The sequence below is a fragment of the Anas acuta genome, chromosome W (assembly GCF_963932015.1).
Source record: "Anas acuta chromosome W, bAnaAcu1.1, whole genome shotgun sequence".
In the NCBI taxonomy this organism is placed as follows: Eukaryota; Metazoa; Chordata; class Aves; order Anseriformes; family Anatidae; genus Anas; species Anas acuta.
In genome coordinates, this window is record NC_089016.1 from 29,699,816 (window position 1) to 29,720,490 (window position 20,675).

Sequence of the window (20,675 nt, forward strand, 5' to 3'; positions counted from 1 at the left end):
AAGAAATCATAGTTCTGTATTTAAACTTGTACAAATTACAGGTCTAGCCTGCCAGACTCGCCTGTTGGATCTGTGGCACATGGTATAAATGTAATACTCAGAACAAGAGTATGCTAACCACTTGACAGAGTTATCCTGTACCCAAGGACTGTCTAAAACACAGGGTTTGGCTTCTGCTCATCTCTAGCCCTTTTCTGTACGCTGATATTTCTTTCCTACTTAATTTTTAACTAATACAGAGTTTTGGTCATGGATGCTCAAAGAACTAATACCTCTTGGCTGCAGGTAGCAGGAGTCTAATCTGAACTCGCCAATCTGAAACCTGGCCACAGCACTTACAGTAACATAACAGCTGCTCTGTGCTAGTAGGGTTCTGGGATTTAAATGGTTATACCGCAAGTTGAAAAAAATGAAAAAAATGCCTCATGCAAACCATGGCAACACACACTGTCAAGAAAATCTCAGTAGGTTAATTCCAATAAGGGGCTATTCTCCATCATAAGAACATTAAGTGCTGCTAAACTGTGATTGGAATTTTATGTACCATAAAAACAGAGAAACTTATGGATGCTTTTCAGGCAGAAGAAATCAGTGATTTTTCATTGCTTAAGACACCCCAGCGGTCAGATTAAAGTCAATCTGTGATTCAGAACTGGGAGAGATCTTTGCTTAAAGAATACAGATGAAGTAGAGCATGTGAAAAAAAGCTTGTGCTTATTTGTCATAACTGTTTTTCTGTGCACTTGGCTATGCACTTTAAAATCAGCGAAGTGGGTGATAATAAGATTATTCATGATTTAATACTCATAAATATATATCTTCAGACTTTACTATGTGAAATAAAAAGTATGATCCAATTCTCCTGGTTATGAAAACTGGTGGGGCATCATATCAGTCAGCACATCTGTACTGATTTCCCTGGTCAATTTCCTACCCAACAGCATAAAATATTTAAGTACTTGGAGAGTATCAGCTTGGGTTTTTGATTTGTAATTGCTCTTTACATTTCCACAGAATACCTAAATCTTTCATTGATTTACTTTTAAAAAGAAAAGGTCCATACTCTTCTGTAACAATAATTCTCTGGATTAAATTCTCCCCCCTTGATAGAATTCAGAGCAAAGCTCTGTTTACTTGTTTTAAATTTCCAGCTCCGTAACTGTACACAATTTTGTTCTTTGAGTATAAACTGAAAAGAAAGTAAATCAAAATGTTCTCTGCTCACAACAGGGATGTGAGAAAACTTCTGAGTTGAAAGAAACATTGCTTTGATAAGACCTATGCAATAGCCTAAATATCAGATTTCTCTATCCAGCTGTCCAGAGTCCCATTAGTGCCTCTTACTATTATCAGTCTCACTCTATAATTAGAACAGCTTATGGTTTATTTGGGCCTTTTTCAAAACCAGATTTCCTTCCCAGACGTAGCTGTCATTCAGAAGTGCATGAATAGTGTCTTTCAAAGTAATTTAAATTTGCATTATTTTGTGACAAACAGGAACAAAATCAGTCAAACCACTCTTTCTGTTAAATGATAAGCACTTTACTTACCCTGGGTGAGACGTTGTCATCTGGCACCTGATTTTGCTCAGACGGGCCCCGAGTCTTTTTCTGTTCCCAATGACAGTCTTTATCCGCCTCTTCTGTACGACACAAACCAGCCTGCATTTGCAAGCTTTCTGTCTCCTCACACATTTGTGCTGAAAAGACTCCTTCCTGACTGGGAAACAAAGCACTGGATTCCCTCACCTCTGTAGCAGCCTGAAAAGATTGCCCTATATTACCAACATATCTGCAGAGCTCTATAGGGTTTAGCAACTTTAAAAGGTTTCTTGTTAGAGTTTCTGTTAAGGTAGAGACAGCATGCCTTGCATTTTCCTCTGACGAATTTCTTCTCCCCTCCTCTAGCAGCAATGAGTTTTCACCTAGCAAGTTCTCGTCCACCTTGTTTTCTGTCATTGTCTCTGAAGCCTGATTTGTCAAAGCAGTACCTATGCCACCAGTAGAGGAGTCCGCCTTTGCATGTACATTATCCACATTCTGAGGTTTGCTGGTTGAGAAATCTGTCTGGCCAATTCCATTATTTTCTTCTTCAGTTCGGAGACACTCATTTTCAATGACAGCAGATGCAACAGGCACTTTACCCTTCTCTTCGTCTTTCACACTGGTAGTTTTATCTCGGTGTTGTCCAACAGCTAGAGTCATCTCTGCCTGCAAAGTTGACTGGCTGTATGTAGAGGGGTCTCTCCTTACATTTACTCCTTTGAATTTTGAGTGATGACCACAGAAGCCAATGGTAGTATCCATAGGCGTAGTGTTATCTGACACTCGGAACAGACACGGCATCTCACTGAGGAAGTAAGCACACCCATCACAATCCTTACTCAGTTTTAAATCATCTTCATCACCGCTTTCTAATAAAAACTCTAATTTCTTTTCCCAGATTTCATTTTCATGTGCTGTCAGCACATCTGAACATTCAAAATACTCTAGGACATCATCAGAAAAGTCATCACTTACACTTGCACAAGCCTCCAAAATGCCTCCAGAATTTTCAGAATCATGTTTTGTAAAATAATTCTGATTTACTATGGGAGTATCTGCCTGCTCACTCAACACTGCATTCATGGTTAGAGGTCTACTGAACCCAGTCTTTCCATGTGTCTGGACTTCAGCTGGAGGTGGACAAGAAATCGAGTCTTCCACTTTAAGGCAACAATTGTCTGTGTGATCAGTGATTAGATCTGTAGGGTGGGAATGCACCTGACTGATGCAGTATTTCTCTGCTTCTCCAGCAGCGACGCAGACCATACTGTTAAAATTAATTAGGTCATCACCATTCTCTGATGCACCCCTAAGGCAGCATATATTTTCCTGTGTTTCAAATACATTTTTTGCATCCATGTTGTCTTCCATGTTAGGCAAGCGTCTGCGGGATTTCTCACATGGGAATGATACTTTTGGGCTTCTCATGCAATAAAACACTGACTCTTGGTGAGTTGGAATTTGTTGAAATTAACATGGGGTCACCCTCTTAAGAGTAACACTTGTATTGTAAAATATGTTCCTCATTTTACTCTGAAGCTTCCCACTGTCATTTAGGTCAGCAACCGATTCTGGGGAAGTTTCAATTTTTGTGTGAGATTCCCTCTCAACAAGGGTTGAGTAGCAGGTCATTCTAGCTGCCAGTTTCCAGATATCGTCCAGTGAAGTGCAGCATCTTGCTGTGTGCACCTGCAAATAAAATAAATCTGAAGTTTAACATGATTTTGAAAATGGGTATACATATTTTCTAACAGATGGTAAACCACCACACAGTTTCAAGCATTTCCAAAAAAGGAAACATAACGATCTAAAAATCAAGATCAAACATTAACAGCAGGAACTATAATCCAGTTATCTATGCAGAACCACTTCAGGGGAACACACTGTAGCTGTCCAAAGTGATTCGTGTTAGGAAGACAAATTCCTAAGCATGTCTGCAAATACACCCAGCAGCAGCACAAAACATGCTTTAGTGCACGTCACTTAGGCGTTTCTAACTGCTAACAGAAATATACAGACCAATGCAAGTAGTTACATGTACACGACTTCTACAGCTACCAAGCATTCTGATAGTCACATTGGCATCACAGGGACATTAAAAAAAATCACTCTGGCTGATTCTTCACTAGAGTATCCCTGCTAACCCATGATCTTTTCCACAGTCCATGGATTCCCTCATCACAGAAAAGTACTCAATCTCACAAAGGAAGCCAAACTAAACACTGAAAAATAATTCATAGAACTGGTGTGACACAAAGAACAGCAGGAAAACCTTTCTTGCCAGCCTGCTAATCTGATGATGTTCATTCTCTCTTTCCTCCTCTGCTTCTCCCATGGGGACCCTTCTCGGTAAACTCTGTCCTGGCTGCGAGACCTCCTGAGCTGGCTGTGGCCCTTCCTGATGCCCTTTCAAGCGCTCTGAGGCGCCATCTGCTCCCTGCAGGGCCACAGGCAGAGCAGCCACTGGACCTGTCAGCACCCAGCTTTGTGTCACAGCTCGCTGCTGACACTAATCACAGTCAGTAAGAAAACATGTGGGGAGCTAGATTAGAGCTCGATGGCCCAACAGAGAGGTGCTTGCAAGGCTTGCTTGGAATCTGCCCCTCATGCAAACAGCACAAAGCAGCTGGGTATATTTTCATTTCCTTCATGCATTCCCTGTCACGGACACCTTTTTCACAGGCTTACCTGGGAGGGGAAAGGCTGGACAAGAAAAAGGTTGAAGGGAAAGATAGCAGAAGGGGCAACATTAGGTTGTGTGATGAACAGTTGGTCCCCACACACACAAAGGAGTGTGGAGGAACAATGGCAGGTGAGAGGAGCAGAGCAGCACCCTCTGCCAGTATACCACATGTGTGTGCCATACACACACGTGTACATGCCTCCTGGTACAGCCTGAATACTGGTTGCAGAAGGAGGAGCGGAAGGAGGTAGCAGAAAAGGAACATGTTTGGCAATTTAGCCTTGGAATAAACTGGCAAAGGTCCAGTATGCAAGGAAGCAAAGACCAACAGGAGAGAATGGCCTGAAGAGCAAGCCTGATGTGCCACAAAGGTGTATTGTCAGCTTGGAAGTGTAGCCAGGGAGTTGCCAGAAGGCACAGACGGTGACAAAACCACCCGAAAGCCGTGCAGGTCAGCCTGGTCACAGTGCCTTGGCCAGCGATGCTCTGAGCTTGAGAGCTGGTGGGGGAAAGGTGCGCTGCTGCACGCAGGAGGAAGGGGGCAGGAAGCCGGAGGGCAGGCTTCCTCACACTGCCACCTCAGAGCCTGAGAAGTCTAGTTCAAAATCCATAGTAACAAGGGCTTCCCTGCCACAGAGGACAAGAAGAGGACAAATCATGCATATTGTGCTGGTTTTAGATAATGTGGACACCTGTTGACTGGGCCCTGGGCCAATACTCTACACTTGTGCTTCATGCAGGGCTTTGAACATCAATCTGGACCGCGTGTGCAACAAGAGCCTGGAGAAAAAAGGCATCAGATCCCATTATCTTCAGCCTTTCAGATCGATGATCACGTTTTGCTTTCCATTTCAGCTCTAAGAAATATAAATATTTAACAGGAAAAAATGGAGCAGCAGAGATTAATTTTTCCCTCATCCATTTGATTACAGCGCCATGGAATTAACCCCCAGCATTCACGCATCGCCTCTGAAATACGCATTTGCCTAATGTTCCCTGTTGCTTTCTTTCAAACCTGCTTTCATCTTTGCTTTTCAGAAGACCAGATGCCTCTTTCCTCTTTTTGGAGGGTATAAGTTATTTTAAAAGTGTGGTAATTTTCCCAGCTGAAAAGAGCCTTGGCAACAATTTTTCATGCAGACCAACTCATGAATACTCTTTACCAAAGCAGTTGTACTACACAGTTATCATTTTCTTAGTTCAGCTGCATTTTGACATCAAGGGGAAAAGAGCTGTCAGATTTCTTGATGTGAAAATTAGATTAGATTGCTGTGCGTTTAGTCAGATCCAGCAATGGAAATTAGAGCAAAATAATGTTGCATGAGGAAAATCGCCATAAATTATGTTTTTCCACATAAGATGGAAACATGATTATTTTTTTAAATTTTGGAGAGAAAATAGAAGATGTGAGATATAACCATAATGTCAACTACTGAATTTAGATAGAAACAGGGAAAAGATTGGTACTACATTACCCTCCTGGCTCCTCAGGAAAACTTATAAAATATAACAGAAAATATATACAGAAATTCACCGAGGAAAGATGAACTGGAGATCATGACAATCCATCACAGGCCCGTCTGCACTGCACACATACCGTGCCTTACGTAGCGCCCTACGGCCACTCGCAATCTCCCATAAAAAGGACACAGACAACAAAGGGGCGAAGCCAGCACAGAGAACCTGCCTCTCCCTGACAGCTCCAACAGCTGGGACCTAGGAAAGACGTGTTTGGTGGGCTCCTCTTCACCAGAGTCACAACGCTGCCTGAGCTTAGTGCCCCGGGAACCGAGGGCAAGGGACGAGGAAGCAGCGGCATGAGCACGGCAGCTCAAGAACTGTGCCCAGGTATGAGTTAGGGCAAATGTAGATTGGTGGAAAGCTCTAACAATGCAACTAAAATATTTTTGGAAAATTACATTTTAAGATGAAAGGAACGATGAAAAAGATGAAATTATCTTTAATTTTTTAAATACAGCCATTTTGGGAGGTTATTTTGGACCCAAAGTTGCTTCTATTGATTTTATAAGAAACTGTGGTCTTAATCCTAATGTTGGCATGTTTTTTTTAACTGACAAAAATATATAAATCTGGTTAAACTTAAAAAATGGCAGTTAATTTCCTCTCTAAATGGCAGCTAATTTCCTCTCTTGCATCATATTTTTCTACTTTATTTAGTTATAACAAAAATTGTAATCTTCCTCTGTAAGCAGTTTTACACTCGCGGAAGATATTCCTACAGAAAGCTTGTGCGTTTTAGGAGGGACTTTCTGTCTTCCTGTTCATTTCCTCCAAAGCCAATGGGAAAAAAAAAAAATCCCTTTAAAACCTCTCTAAAGTTTTTTCTGCTTATTTTCTACCTGTTCATCCCGTAATCTCTGTTCCCTGCACAGCCCTGCTCAGCCCACCCCCAAACTTGACCCTCCTATCGTTCAGATGCACTTGCTGCTGCCCTTGTTGGGCAGACCCATCCACCCACACCCACCTATTGTCTCTTCTCTTATCATCAAGGCGACAGCTTTTTGGGTTGGGGACCACGCTGTGCATTCACATGCTGCCTGGCACAAGGAGCACCTCACCCAGGCCTAGATATTGTAGATGTAATAGGTGTAAGCATGCTTTGACAACCGGAGCGCTGCCTGGGCACGCTGAAAACCTCCACGTGAGAGCACCAATGCCCCCGCCTGCCGCGCGTGTTCTGCCCGTGCCTGGCTTTACGCCCACACCAGCACACCAGGGTGGCAGAGAAGAACCTGCACCGGCCCACACAGACGTTATCTGAGCTCAACACATGCAGGAACACAACTGATAACCCTCCTGTGTCTCACGTTAAGAGATCCTGCTGCCAGTATTTTGGCTTCCCTATACCAAGCTGACACCAGGTCTGCAACACCTGAAAACTCAAGAGAAATGGATAGTTCCATAAATAATCTGTGCTTGTAACTTCCTTAGACCATGTCTAAGTTTACACGACTAAACCATTAGTCTTCCCCCCTTAATTCTCTGAATCAAAAATCACAAACATATTTTTGAAGGTTCTGTGCATTGGCCAAAAATATGAACACCATAGTTTTCATTTTCCAGAAAAATGAATCACTAACCCACTGTCCACCACTATAAAGGACAAACCTTGAAAACATGAACCATAAGTGCACTAAAATCAAAAGATGAATCGAAAGAGGCTTATCTATTTCTGTTTTTGTAAACGACATGCTTTTCAAGCCAGAGCTCATAAATTTCTGAAGTCCTGCTGTGGTGCTTGCACACTGCTTGCTGACAGGCGAAGTGCTCTCTTTCTCACACATCAGAATCCGTCCAGCAATGCAGGCAGTGCAGTTCAGCGCAGATTTGTGCTCTTACAGACTTCCTGTGCAGCTTTCAAGGGAGGACTTCTGCACAGCTTCTCAACAAACCTCTGAAATTCCCAGCTTCCCACTTCTCGTTCACTCTGTCACTACCCTTTTTTCTTCAGTTCTGTGTGGCCATCTCAGCAATGAATGGAGTTGCTGTGCTTTAGGCACACACCACAGAAGCACGAACGCCCCACGTAGCGTAACCGTTCCAGATGGGGACTGTGTGGCACACTGCACCCTGACCGGAGGCCCACGCCCTGCCATGCAGTGTAGGGAACCCAGCTTCTGAAGGGACGTGAGATTCTCTCTACTGCTCTCTTTTTACAGGCACCCCTGCAGGTGGCATTCTAAGCGATGCTTCACACAGTCTGCAAGTGTTTCTTTCAGAAATTGCAATGAACCAGCACCTCCTGGTGCAAAACAATGCGGTCACACTTGGATCACTCCTGCAAAAGTAGGAGAGAACCACATACAAATTGAAGAGAGAAGTTTGGGGTTTTCAGTTTTACGGACAAGGAATCAAGGCACAATGTGATTTCTCCCTGCGTGTATCAGAAATTGGTATCAGAGTTCCAAAACAAAACTCTTCAATGATTCTCAGCTTACCACCTAAAACTCTATAAAGATCTTTCTCCTGAGGACACAAATAACAGACAAAAAATGGTGACTGTCACAATGTGCGAAAAAAAATCATTTCATACAGTTTCTACTAAAATTTGATGAAATGAATTTGCATGCAGAATTAAGCAACACATGAACATTACATAAAATGTCATGGACAAAGTTCTTTTATATTGTATATAATAAAGATGTACTTAGGCAGCGCACAACGCCATTGCAGAGCTGAACCATAACTGAGCATTATTTCTATAATTATATTTATTTGGGTATATCCAAGTGTAATTATATTACATTTAGCTAACTACATTTATATTCTCTCTCAAATGAAAATATGACTTATCGCACGGTCTGTCTCTGGGAGAAAAGTTCAATCTGCAAAACTGAGTAAATCGGTTTCATCTTGATGGTAATCACACCACTTGGTTCAAAGGGTTGACCCAAAGGTTTGCAGCCTTTTTTGTATATGTACTTAATTGTATTTGAATTACAGTTATTTTCCTAATAACTAGTAGAGTAGATGCAAATTGCCAGTACATACGTCAGCAGTTTACTATCAAATAAAAAACAAAAAAAAGGCAGGCAGGCAGCAGGTCATTCTACAGTCACTCTTCTGAGAAACTTGGTTTCAGGCCAAGGTCCCAAAGCAGATACTTAACCTCTGCCCTGCATGAAATTCTCCTGGCTTCAAAGAAGCCATTCAGATTTGCATGTTTTACAGAAACTGGGGTATAATGATAAAAGCATGCCAAACTGACCACAGATAAAGGATTTTCCTGGTGAAGTTAGTTCCATTGTAGGTTCTGGTTCAAAACCTCCTGCAGAGCATGGAGACTGGAGCACATCAGCCCCCACAGACTGTTGGATGTTCTTATTTCTCTTTATGTAACAAAGACTAATTTAAATCAGATAGACCTGATAAAAGAAGTATGCTTTAAAACCAGGAGTGACAGGACATATGGGAACTAGTTATGAACTAGAATCTGTCTCCATGAAGCAGAGGGAGCTTCTCCAACATCAGAATTAAGCTCTTCACTTTGTTCTCACTGTTGATTTTTGGTTTTGTTTGGCTGTTTTGGTAGGAGCTTACAGCTAGAAAGAGACAGCTGTGCTAAATGTCATCACTGTGGTGGGAAAACAGAACTACACCACTTCAAATGAGCTTGGAGAGAGACTTGAATAAACAGGAAGCATAATCTTTCTCCTATGTACGTATGTGTATATGAGGAGGATATAGGTACATGGCTAACACAGTCTGCTTGCCTGCTCTGTTAACACTTCCGTATCTGATAGACCGTGTTTAGAAAGTCAGTGGAACATTTTTTATCTGCTTCACCATTCATCCTGAGACACTTGGTTTGAAACAACAAATTCTCCAAATGCCAGCAGAGTTTCCTAGTATTAGCTCTACTCTATAGGCTAAAATTTGGGAACTGTACTTGCTCTTTTGAAAAAACAAATACAATCCCCTAGACTATCCAGATGAACTTTAGATGTATCAACAGCTCCTCCTCCTCCTGCTGGGGCGCACTATAAACCGACGCATACATCCCCTTTTAGAGATGCTGACGGGTAGCTTAGCCACAAAGAAAGGTGGCTGACATAACCAGACCTCAGGTAAGATGAACACGACAAAACTCCAAACCAAAACACTAACATCCACGAAACCTTCCTTTCTGATGAATAGGAACAGTTGTGTACTATGCAGGTCCAATCAGAAATCTAGATGGTGTGGGCAGCAGGATTTTAGAAATATTATATTGATTAAAGCGTGAGACAGCAGCAAAAACAGAACAGAAACAAGAATAAAAGTGGTAAGGAACCTCCATTAAAAACATAATCCCAAGAAAAACCTAGGATGGGCAGTACCATACCGTGGGACTAGGCACATCTTCCCAGCACTCGGATCTGCCACCCCCTAAATCAGGCTGCCAGAGCCTCGTCCACCCTGGTCTTGAACAATTACTTCCAGGGTTAAGAACCACAAGAGTAACTTGAATGGTCACTGCAATAGCTTGCAATAGCAATTAACTTGCAGTAGCAAAAGCAGAGTAAAATTAGATATCACTGCTAACAAAACTTGAGTTTTTACGACCCTGATTCTTGGATTGCTTGCAATTTTATCACTGTGACTCTTGGTTTGCAGAGACACAAAGATCTCGTATGCAAATAACTCAAATAACCTTACAAGCCCTTTCCACTACTATAGCACCGTGCGTACGGTACACAACCTGCCACCCAGTCATCTGTGAAATCCAAGTCTGCTGCTTAATTGCAGCCATGTTCCAAGGTTAATGCTAACTGACTTCACCTTCTCCCCGGAAATATTTCTCAAATACGTCTTAACAATCTTGCACAGAGCCTGCATACAGTTTGCACAACTACAACATTCCTGTACTACCCAAAATTCCATGCACACTTTGTGTTCTCCAAATTTAGCACATTTCTGCTTACAAGACAAAATGAAACAAAACAGACTTTCCCCGTTCAACAAAATAGCTGCTATAAACACAGACACAAATTCCTATTTAAATCTTTCAAATGAGTTGTTATATTCCCTGAATGGAAATTCATAGAAGATATTTGTATTTATGATTAGAAAGATATAACCTTCTTTTCCAAAAAGGTTGCCATGCATGGTTTACCCTGCTTAAATGCTAATTTTCACGTGCTCTTTAAAAACTTTTCCTTTAACATAAGTCAAATCTTGTAATAAACTTTTCTTTTAAAAGTTTCATCAATGTTTGCCTGTTTCTGTGAGGCAATTTTTCAGTGCATCCATCAGTACTGATTGAATCAAATTCCACCTGAAATTTCTGATCCGCTTTCCTCTACTCCTTGTCTACACAAGCTTTCCAAAGTGATTGTTCCAGACAGCAGTAGAAACACTTCGAGAAAAAGTTGTGTTCCTTTCCAAAAACGTTGTGATCACGCATTCAGTCTTCAATGTTGTTACTTTTAAAAAGTTAAAATCTCTGAGTCAACAAAACCTGAAATTCTAAAATTCAGTTATAACTCTGCTAACTCTACTCACATTAGTATGGTTAAATATTTATACAGCACTTTGCTTACTGCAGTCTAATATTTGATGGGGTAAGAGTAGTGAGAACCCGTGCACAAAATGATCCACAATGACTGCGCTTTCTGTGCATTTCTGTATCTCGCAGTGATGAAATTCTGACTCAGTTCTAACCAGAATCTCTAATGCTAGAATATAAATAATAACTATAATCATGTTATTCTTTTACAAATACTTCAAGACACTGTGATCAAATCAAACATTTAGAGCGGCAAAGTTGTCAAAATGCCTATAATGTCAGAAACCAAACCAGCAAAACACTGTATTATCTAATCCAATTATTGTATATCTGTTGCATTAACAAGGTTTGGATAAGAAAAACAGCAGTGAAGTTTGGGCTGTGCAAAAAGCAGATGTCTGGAAAATGTGACCTTGGCAAACATGCCGTGCTTCTTAAACTTCTCACATAGGAGGTGATTTGAAAATTTCTTACACTAGTGCACTACCTATTGTAAACAGCAACACAGTATAAAGGAGATGCCACAGCTACATGTATAATCCATTGGCTAAACCAAAGAAGAGTAAGTGACCGTTCTGCGTATCTCTAACGAAGAGCTTAATATAGACTAATTAAAATAAGCAATCACAGCACAACTCTTAACACTGATCTGTCTTAATCTATTTTTAACATTTGTCAAGCATCTGACAGTGTCGCATGAGCAATTCGTGACCAATAACCATCTATCATGCTAGTAAGTGACCAGATTTTTTGGAGAAACGGAGGAAATTTTAAACTCAGGAGTACTAGGCCATGTAATAAACCTTTGGAAAGAATCAAATGTATATTTCAGGACACCTAATGTCATTTACACATTCCTTACAGAATAAAGTTCGCTTTTGTGCGGCTTTTGCAATTTTGTTTCTCTTGCTCAAACTCAGTAGATATTACCAGACTGTAATTTCAGAAATATTTATCAGAATCTAAATATCTAGAATCTATCAAGAGTTGCTTTACAATAAGCAAATAACAAATGATACTGTTACATAAACAGTATAAATCACTATATTCATGTCATACACTAAGAATAAAGTAACTGGCTCTTCTTCATTTATTTATCTTTAACGATCACTTTTCTATTTTCTACAATATTTCTTTTCCTATTTGAACATAGGAGAAATAAGTAGCCGAGTCATTTTAAAACTGTAAACAATTTGACCTCTCAAACCATAAACATGTGCACTTACCCTTCTGTGCTCACTCTTTAAGTTCTAGTTGTGGACCAGGCCTGCGGTTTGACTCTGCATTACAAGAGAGAAGACATTTAGTTTATGCATTTTGCTTCAAAGCTGAGAAGCTCTTCAGTGTTGTTTTGCTAGTGTGACCTTAGTATAGTGAGTCTGATCACAGCAGTTTGTCTTCCAAGAGAGACTATTTCATTACACGCAGCAGATGGCTCTTCCTAGGAAAACCTCAGCCAGAGAGGGCGAGAGTGAGAGAGCTGGCAGTGATGAGAGGGTAGATCCTACTTCCATAGAAGTCCACGGGCATTTCCTCGTGGCCTTAAGAGAGAGGAAGTGTTGGCCTTAGGTTTTCATAATAAGGCACTGGGCTCACTTTTAAAGCACATGCTTTAGTGTGCTTAACTGCTTTGCTAGGCACGGCTGGAATTTCTGACTTGCTTGAAGTTAAAAATGCAAAAAAATCTGCGCAACTCTCCTTAACAAGTAGACTGAGGAAGCCAAAGGTGAACAGTGAACTTTTAACAATCGCTACACACAAAAAATCACCTAACAATTCGCATTTCTCAAAGGCAATGATTATCAAACACACATCTAAATGTATCCTGAAAAAGTATTCCTCTGCCTGCTACCCAAGAAGCCAATTCTCACACAGGGAACTTGTCTGAATTACACAAAATGCCCTCAGCTCAAGGAGCTCAGAAAAGGCTGAAAAGCCGGTTTAGCGCCATGTTTTTTTCTTGACTGTTTTGCAGAAAGTGCAGCTAAAATGCTCGTTATCAGATACTGAGGTGCTAAATACTTCAGATACCCAATGTTCCCGAGACCTAGGCCACAGGCTAAAAAAACCAAGTGTTTAGCAACAAACAGAGCAGCAGGGATATCTATGATTCATACAATAGCTTAATAGCCAAAATAAACCCCAAAGAACTGAGAGACCAGGATCTGAAGCCATTTTCAACGTGCTCTAATTTGACTGTTTGACACCGTGGGGCGTCCCAACAAGCATCGTCCACAGCCCAAGGCGGGTGAAAGACACCAGCCTGGTATCGTACACAGCTGTGGGTACACGAATGTCCTCAGGAAGCCAAATGCACTCTTACCTGTATCCATGCTGCCATGCAGATTGGTTTCGCACATAACTTGGGAGGAATACATTCTTGATTAACAGTGCGTGAAGAAGGCACTCCATGCAAATTCAGGTCTAAATAAATAGCTTGTTTTTCAGAGGTGCTGGACCCCACAGAAACCAAGGGGAGATGCTGTGCTGTTAGCAGCTCTGCAGGCAGGTGTGCGTCTCTGTGCAGCTCTGACTAGTGCCAGGCACGAGACAACCAGCTACACGCACAGCTGATGGATTTGGTCTCCACATTGCGCTACTGCAGCCACCGGCCTCCAGTTTGCGCACAGGGACATCGGGGCAGGCTTGCAGCTACGCAAGGAAACACTGCGGAGTATGGGCGGTCACACCTGAGTGCTCGGTCACTGATTAAAAATGGTAGTAGGAGTAATTTCTAAGACACTTTCAGCCCACTTTGAGCAACCTGTAGCTCCGGTTAGATGCGAATTCACCTCACACCGTGCCCGCGCTCGCCTCACGGCGCTGGAGCAGGGACTCGGGGGCCTCCCCTCAGCGGCAGCTCCTGCCCCCGCCGGGACCCGGCTCCCGGGGCCGGAGCGTGAGGCGGGGAGCGCTGCGGCCGGGCCCAACGCCCTCTGCCTGCTGCCAGCTCCCCGCTTCGGCTCGCCCCAGCGCCCTGCCCGGCCGCGCTCCCTCCACAGGGGAGCTGCTCCCCGGCCGACCCCAGCCCTCCCGGCTGCACGCGGTGGTTTTTGGCCGCGGCATCGCTCTGCCTCACGGCGGGGCGCCAACGCCCCACCGCTCCCCGCGGGCCGCCGGCAGCGAACCGCGCCCGGGGCAGGCGGCGCCCTGCGGGGGGCTGCGGCGGGGCCGGGCGGTACCGGGACGGGGCCGGGCGGTACCGGGACGCCGGCGGCGGCGGGGGCCGGGCCGGGCCGGGCCGTGCGGCTGCGTTGGGCGCGTCCTTCCGGGCGGGAGCACCGCCCCGGCGGAGGCAGCAGCGGGGCGATGTCGGAGCCGCCGCGCAGCCCGCCGGGCTCCCTTCCCCTCAGCCGCCTGGCCGAGCCGGTGCTGCGGCGGCTCAGCGAGCTGCTGGACCGGGCGGCGCCCGGCAAGGGCTGGCGGGACCTGGCGCAGCGAGCGGGGAGCCGCGGCAGGGTCCGCCTGAGGTGAGGGCGCTGCCCGCTGCGGGGAGCCGGGCGCGGGCACGGGGCAGGGGCCGGGGCCGCTGGCGAGGGGGCGAAGCGGGCGGGGCTCGCCCTGCTGCCCGGTGCATGGACGAGCCTCCCGGGGCAGGGCGGCGGCGGGCGGCGGGCCCCGAGCCCCGGCAGCAGCCAGCACCGAGGGCCCCGCGCCCCCGCCGCAGGTGCGCGGCCGCTGCTGGCTGCGGGGCGGCTCCGCTGTCTGGGGGCGTTGAGCGGCGCTTCCTGCCCGGGTCACGTTCGGCGCGGCGCTTCCTGCTCGCTCTGCGCCTTCCCGGGTCTCGTACAGAGGGGAGAGCCTCGAGGGGGAAATAGCGGAAAGGCGCCACAAGCGCCGCGCTGAAGGGGCGCTGCGAGGACGTTTCCTTTCCCTGGGGCGAGCATTGGTACAGGGAAACACCCCGGGAGCAGCAGCACGACGCCCTCGAGGCCCGGTGCTGCGTGTCTGTGCCCGTGTTACCCAGCGAAATGCAACGAGGTTCTTGGTCAGGGAGGGCGTCCTGCCTCCAGCTCTGTGTGGCACTGTGAGTTAATGAAGGAAAAGGGGACGAGGCTTTTTAGCGGTAATACATAAACTTGTGTTCCCTTTCCATAATTCCTCATTCCATTATCTGTGTTGTTCCAGTCTGCTGAGAACAAAAGCACGTGAAGTCATAAAACTGAAGTTTAAAAGCGGGAAAGTTTCTAGCTGGCCATAAATTTATTGGAGCTGTCAGCTGTGGCTGCAGCCGTGCGTGCAGTAGCGAAGCTGCCGCGGTTGCCTGTTTTAACAGCTACTCTGCAGATTGAAGTCTTCCTGGGCTTTCAAGTTAGAGTCTGACTCAGTTTTTACCGCTTCTGAATTAGGCACATGAAAACGAAAGGTGCTGTACTTGTTTTTCTGCTGAGACTTAGAAAATAAAAAAAAAAAAAATGGAAGATTTCTCAATATGTTTGGTTAGAATTATTAGGTACAAACATCTCTTGTTTTACAGCATACAACTTACTAATTTCTGTCTGTGGAAGTGCTGCTATATAACCTCTGGACTCCTGAAACCTGAAGGAAATACTCCAAAAAAGCCCAGATCAGCTACGATTTTCCCATCTTGTTTGTTTGTTTTGGTCTCAAACTGATTTTTCTTAATCTAGGTCCTCTTTGAGAAAGAGTATTAAGAAGGTCTAAGCCATGTCTTTGTCTTATTATTTTGTAGCCCTCTCGATTTAGAACAATGTTCCCTCAAAGTCCTGGAGCCAGAAGGAAGTCCAAGCTGGAGTCTCCTGAAGCTGCTGGGTGATAGGGGTTGCACAGTGGTGGAACTGGTGGAGTTCCTGCAGGCCCTGGAGCATACAGAGGCTCTCCAGTGCCTCAGCTATTCAGGTCAGTTCTGGTTCGTGCTTTCAGTGAAACTAGGCATTTTCCACTGGAAACACTGAAGTATTTGTTTTCTATAATAAATAAAAACATTGTTTTTTGTTGAATTCTAGTAACTGGTATCATTTATATGATTGTGAGATTAAAAGTAGGCTAAGTAGGTAAGCAGGCTTAATGCAGTCTTGTAAGCTTGGACTTGGCTGCATCGATGTGACAGGTGCTATCATTTGCTCTGCTAACTTGTATTAAACTGGGGCTTTGGGAGATGCTTATAGAACTGCAGTGGTTGAGTTAGAAAGGCAACTAGCGTTGCCAGCCATCTGTTTAGGCTACAGGTTTTGAGAACTTCAGTTCATAGCTTACCCTGATTGAAAGGGAATTGTTCAATTAGCACCAGTTCTGTTGTGTATTGGATCCATTCCAACTAGCTAATTGGGCAGAGAGGCTAACCTAGCAGGGAACTAGATTATTTTCTGCTAACGCATTCAGTTTGCTGCTTCTCAAAAATTGCAGAAGTGTGGACAATGCAAGGGCATGCATGGGTAAGACCATGTAGACCAAATGCTTCTTGTAGAGTACAAGTACAGTCCTTCAGGATGTGGTAAAATTCGGTCTACTAGGAAGTTACAAAAGCCCCTCATGAAAGTGGGGATTGGGAATGAGACTAGCAAGCTCTTTGCCATACTGATAGTTGTTCTTCTTTTCTTTGGATAGCATGAGAACAGAAGCAATGGACTTAGAACTACTATTAAGACAACAGTGGAATTTTTCAGGTTAACTAGTAATAGCAATGCTTTGCAGCCATTTCATCTAGTTAAGGCGGCTGATTTTTACTGTACTAGGAGCACCATGGTTCGTTGAATGAACAAAGAAGTGTTGGTGTATCTTTGTAATCAGTCAGAAAATTAAGCCAGATGTTTTGTTTTTTAACACATTAAATTCTGTGATGCTTGCAGGAAGTAGCTATATAATGCTGAGTGAATGACAGGAAAATAACCGAAACTGAAGAAATTATGAATCAGTTTTCTTAGAACTTGTTTGTAACAACTCTAAGGAGTGCAAGATACTGATCTTTCAGATGACTTGCTTTTCTCAGCTACTTTCTTAAGAGATGTTAGTGATGCAAATCAGGAGAGATTAAAAAAATAGAAATGGAAGTCTTTGGAAAGTGCAAAGCCCTTTAAATTGACATTGTAAACATCCTACTTGTCTTGTTTAATATGAGGTTATTGTGATAATATTGTTTAATATTAGGTGATTGTGAACGACTTAAAATGCTTCCTTTAACTCAGAAAAACAGCAGAGGAAGTATTAAATGAAAAACTGAAGTATCCATCTCTGGAGCTAAGCTCTAGAGGGAAAATCTTTTACGGAAAGATAGACAAGGAGCTTTCAAGTCCTGTAGCTAGTTTGGAGTAGACCCCTGTGCGCTCAACTATTTTAGAATAAGATTCTGTATGGAGGAAGCTAACGTAGCCTGCTTCCCTGCTAGACAAAGACCCTGTGATTTCCATATTACACAGAATCTCTGTTTCAGTCTAACCACATGTGTTTCTGCTCAAGTTTCAGCCTGTTGATCAAATCATTACAGTTTCTTTCCTCAAGCATTCTCTGTTAGGAAAAAGTCCCCATGTGTGACTAAGCTGTTGAACACAAGCGGAGAGTTGGGAGGGGAAGCAGACAAAAAGAAAACTCCTGATAGAGTGTAGTAAGAAGGCTTGGAGCAAATTATAATCTTGAGCCTTGTACTGGGATGTTTGCAATCTCTTTGCAGCTATTTTTGCTTCTGTTTAGTTTATATTGCTCTCTAAAATTATTCCCCACCCAGTCTAGGATGCTGCTTCTGTACCAAACTGCGCTTTCAGCTTCTGCAAAGTGTGTTCCTTTTAAATAGTAATAAGGAACCTGCTTTCTCCCAATACAAGGAAATAGACTGACTCTAATCAAAATGAAATATTAAATATGAATACCTATTTTGTATCTGATTGTTAATTTCAGAGAATAATGAAAAGGTAATGAAGTACCTCTGTGCCGTTCACTGTTTCTGTACTTTTTCTGTGACCAGTGTTGTAGCATCTAGTCGTTAGCATGTACTGTTGCTTGTGGTCTCACTGGGTTTGTTACGTGCATTTGCAATCCATAGCAAATGGCACTTCAATCTAGTGATCTTTTTGCCTTATCAACTCAACATTGCTGAACACTTTGGCCAGAGGTGCGTATATTCTTTGTCAGCACCTTGAGGTTAAACCTTCTGTTCTGCAAATAACTTTTTTTTTCCCCTCTTCTTCCCGTGACCTTGGTTGTAACAGTGGATCTGCTTTGGGGGTTGTACTGTAATTAGATCTCTGGAATGGCCTAAGTTAAGAAAACAACTGGATCATATCAGACTGGTGTCAGAATTTCACTCACACTATTTCCTGGCAGTTAAAATCTGAAGTGGAAAATTTTACCTTGCAGCCTAGTAAAAAGAAAGCCCCAGCCCTGTGCTCTACAGGAGCAGAAGCCATTAAAGAAACTAACGTTGGCTATTAAGTTGCATGAGCAATACCTGAAGAACTCAGTATGTTGTAGTTAAACAAGGTTTTGCTATTTTGAACGCTCCCTCAGGCTGTGCCTTGTCTCATGTCTGAAGTTTAACAACTCAAAGAAATCATTTGGTGTGAGCAAAATGCAATCACTTTTCTATGTCTAAATTCTTTTTTAAAGGTATAAAGATTGTTATACAGCCAGACTCTCAAGCAGTGCTCTCTGGCCAGATTGTCAAGCTGTGTTGCTGGGCAACAGGACACCCATTTGTACATTACCAGTGGTTCAAACAGGAAAAAGAGGTAATAGGGAAAATAAATAAATAAATATGTGTGTGTGTGTATGTATATAAAAATTGGTGAAAAGAATAGGTAATGACTACATAAACTAGTTTATGATATTCCTGGTGTTAGATGGGAATTTCTCTCCAAAAATTTTTGAAGGCTGTCACCCTTAATTATAAGGGGAGATGTTTGCTTCACCTACTAATAAAAATAAAAGTTGAATAAATGCTCTAATGACCCTACCAAGAAATTTCACACCCTGAGGAGAAACTGATGCAGTGGAATAAAAGTCAGTCACCATTGGCTTTAGACAGATGGAAGCTGGTTCCAAAGACTGAGCAATTGAAGGCCTGAACACAAGTGTGTCACAGACTTGGGTAAAATACCAGAGTGTATGTGAGCCAGTATCTCTGGAGTGTGAACGGCAGCAGTAATGCCCATATTTCTTGTCCTGATTATCTTCCTACAAAATAAATAATATCAGGAAGGGTTATTTAACCAGCTTAAAAGCTCAGAATCCTCTTAAATAGGCGCACATGAATAATGCCTAGAAGAAAGTCCCTCTCTAAGCTACCAAGCGTGTAGAGCAAGATTTTCTCATTCAAAATTTTTAAACAAGTACGGAAGTTGAGGCTGCTGTTAATAAATATTCTAATACTGAGGAGTTGATGAATAAATATTCTAATGTTTGATCCTAGTTTAGCTTAAATGAAACTAAATCAAAGTATTTCTTGGTTCGTGTGTGATTCAGGTTCCCTATGGTAATTCTCCAGAACTGGTTTTGAATCCAGTGAAAGTAAACGATGCTGGCTTCTACATCTGTCGAGTGAACAGTGAATCTTCGTTTGCGTTCAGTCAGTGGGCACGACTGGAAGTTTGCGATCTCCAGGGTGCATCTCACAGTGAGTGGCAGAAGCTTTTTATAGCGGGACATCTCCATGTGGATTGTACCTTGAAGCTGAAGTCTTTTTTTTTGCATTCGAGTGAGCATTTATTGGACAAATGTGGTCTTCTGAAAGTCTGCCTTCCTGTTTGTTAGAGAAACTCAGGTCTCCGTCACTGTCTTGCGCAGACATGAGAGAAGGATGATTAAAAGATGATACTCAATTATTGTGCTCTTGTACTGGCTATAAAAGCAGAAAAGAAACAAAGTTCCACAATAGGGGCCTTTCGAGGAGTCTTATAAAAAGGAGAGAGAGGGACTCTACTGGGTAGATAATGTTAGGATAAATGGGAATGGTCTTAAACTAATAGAGGATAGATTTAGATTAGACATTAGGAAGAAATGGCAGGGGTGTTGGAACTGGGTGAACTTTAAGGCCCCTTCCAACCCAAGCCATTCTATGATTTTATGAATAGCGGATAAGAATAGATGGAAAACAGTGTCTTGGAATCCTTTGAATTCCTAAAGGATTCTCGTACCAGAAAAATCAATTTATTTTTTTTTTTAACCTGAGCCCTGTAACCTGTTAGTGTGTTTACACACGCAGTCTTTTATGCATGTTTGTCCTATGGGTTCTGGTCTGATAATCAGGAATTTTTGTCCACCGCCTATCTGTTTGCTGCCAGTCTGCCAGTAAAGATACTGGGTAAAGAAGAACCTAATGAGTTTCAGTGCTTTCCTGGCCACTAGAAAAAAGTCCTACCTTATACAGAAGCTCATAGCACTTGTATGCTTAAAGCCTGGACACATAAGAAAACCTAGATTCTGTGGAAATGGAGTGAGGGGTTAACTGCACTACAAGCAAACAAGACAAGCACACTGACAGATGGAA

The 20,675-nt window shown here is 43.2% G+C and overlaps 2 protein-coding genes across 16 annotated transcripts in view; one reads left to right on the forward strand and one right to left on the reverse strand.

Annotated features, from left to right (window-relative positions):
* The window catches only part of ALPK2 (alpha kinase 2), a 79,041-nt gene extending 65,204 nt beyond the window's left edge, over positions 1-13,837 (reverse strand). For 2 of the 10 annotated variants that reach the window (XR_011090696.1, XM_068665148.1), the window contains exons 1-2: positions 12,463-12,691; positions 1,551-3,233 (exon numbers count right to left, since the gene is read on the reverse strand). Coding sequence is in view for 5 of the 10 variants with exons in the window: in XM_068665148.1 (XP_068521249.1) it covers positions 1,551-2,972 (1,422 nt within the window). In the remaining 5 variants the exon portion in view is untranslated. Of the gene's footprint in view, positions 1-1,550; positions 3,234-12,462; positions 12,713-13,559 lie in introns of those variants that run through there. The other 8 variants (XR_011090700.1, XM_068665146.1, XR_011090697.1 and 5 more) reach the window with 7 other exon arrangements.
* Positions 13,838-13,951: 114 nt separating this feature from the next.
* Positions 13,952-20,675, forward strand: part of MALT1 (MALT1 paracaspase) — a 30,209-nt gene continuing 23,485 nt past the window's right edge. For all 6 annotated transcript variants that reach the window (XM_068665162.1, XM_068665164.1, XM_068665165.1 and 3 more), the window contains exons 1-4: positions 13,952-14,706; positions 15,930-16,096; positions 18,797-18,918; positions 19,652-19,802. In XM_068665162.1, coding sequence (XP_068521263.1) covers positions 13,952-14,706; positions 15,930-16,096; positions 18,797-18,918; positions 19,652-19,802 — 1,195 coding nt within the window. The remainder of the gene's footprint in view (positions 14,707-15,929; positions 16,097-18,796; positions 18,919-19,651; positions 19,803-20,675) is intronic.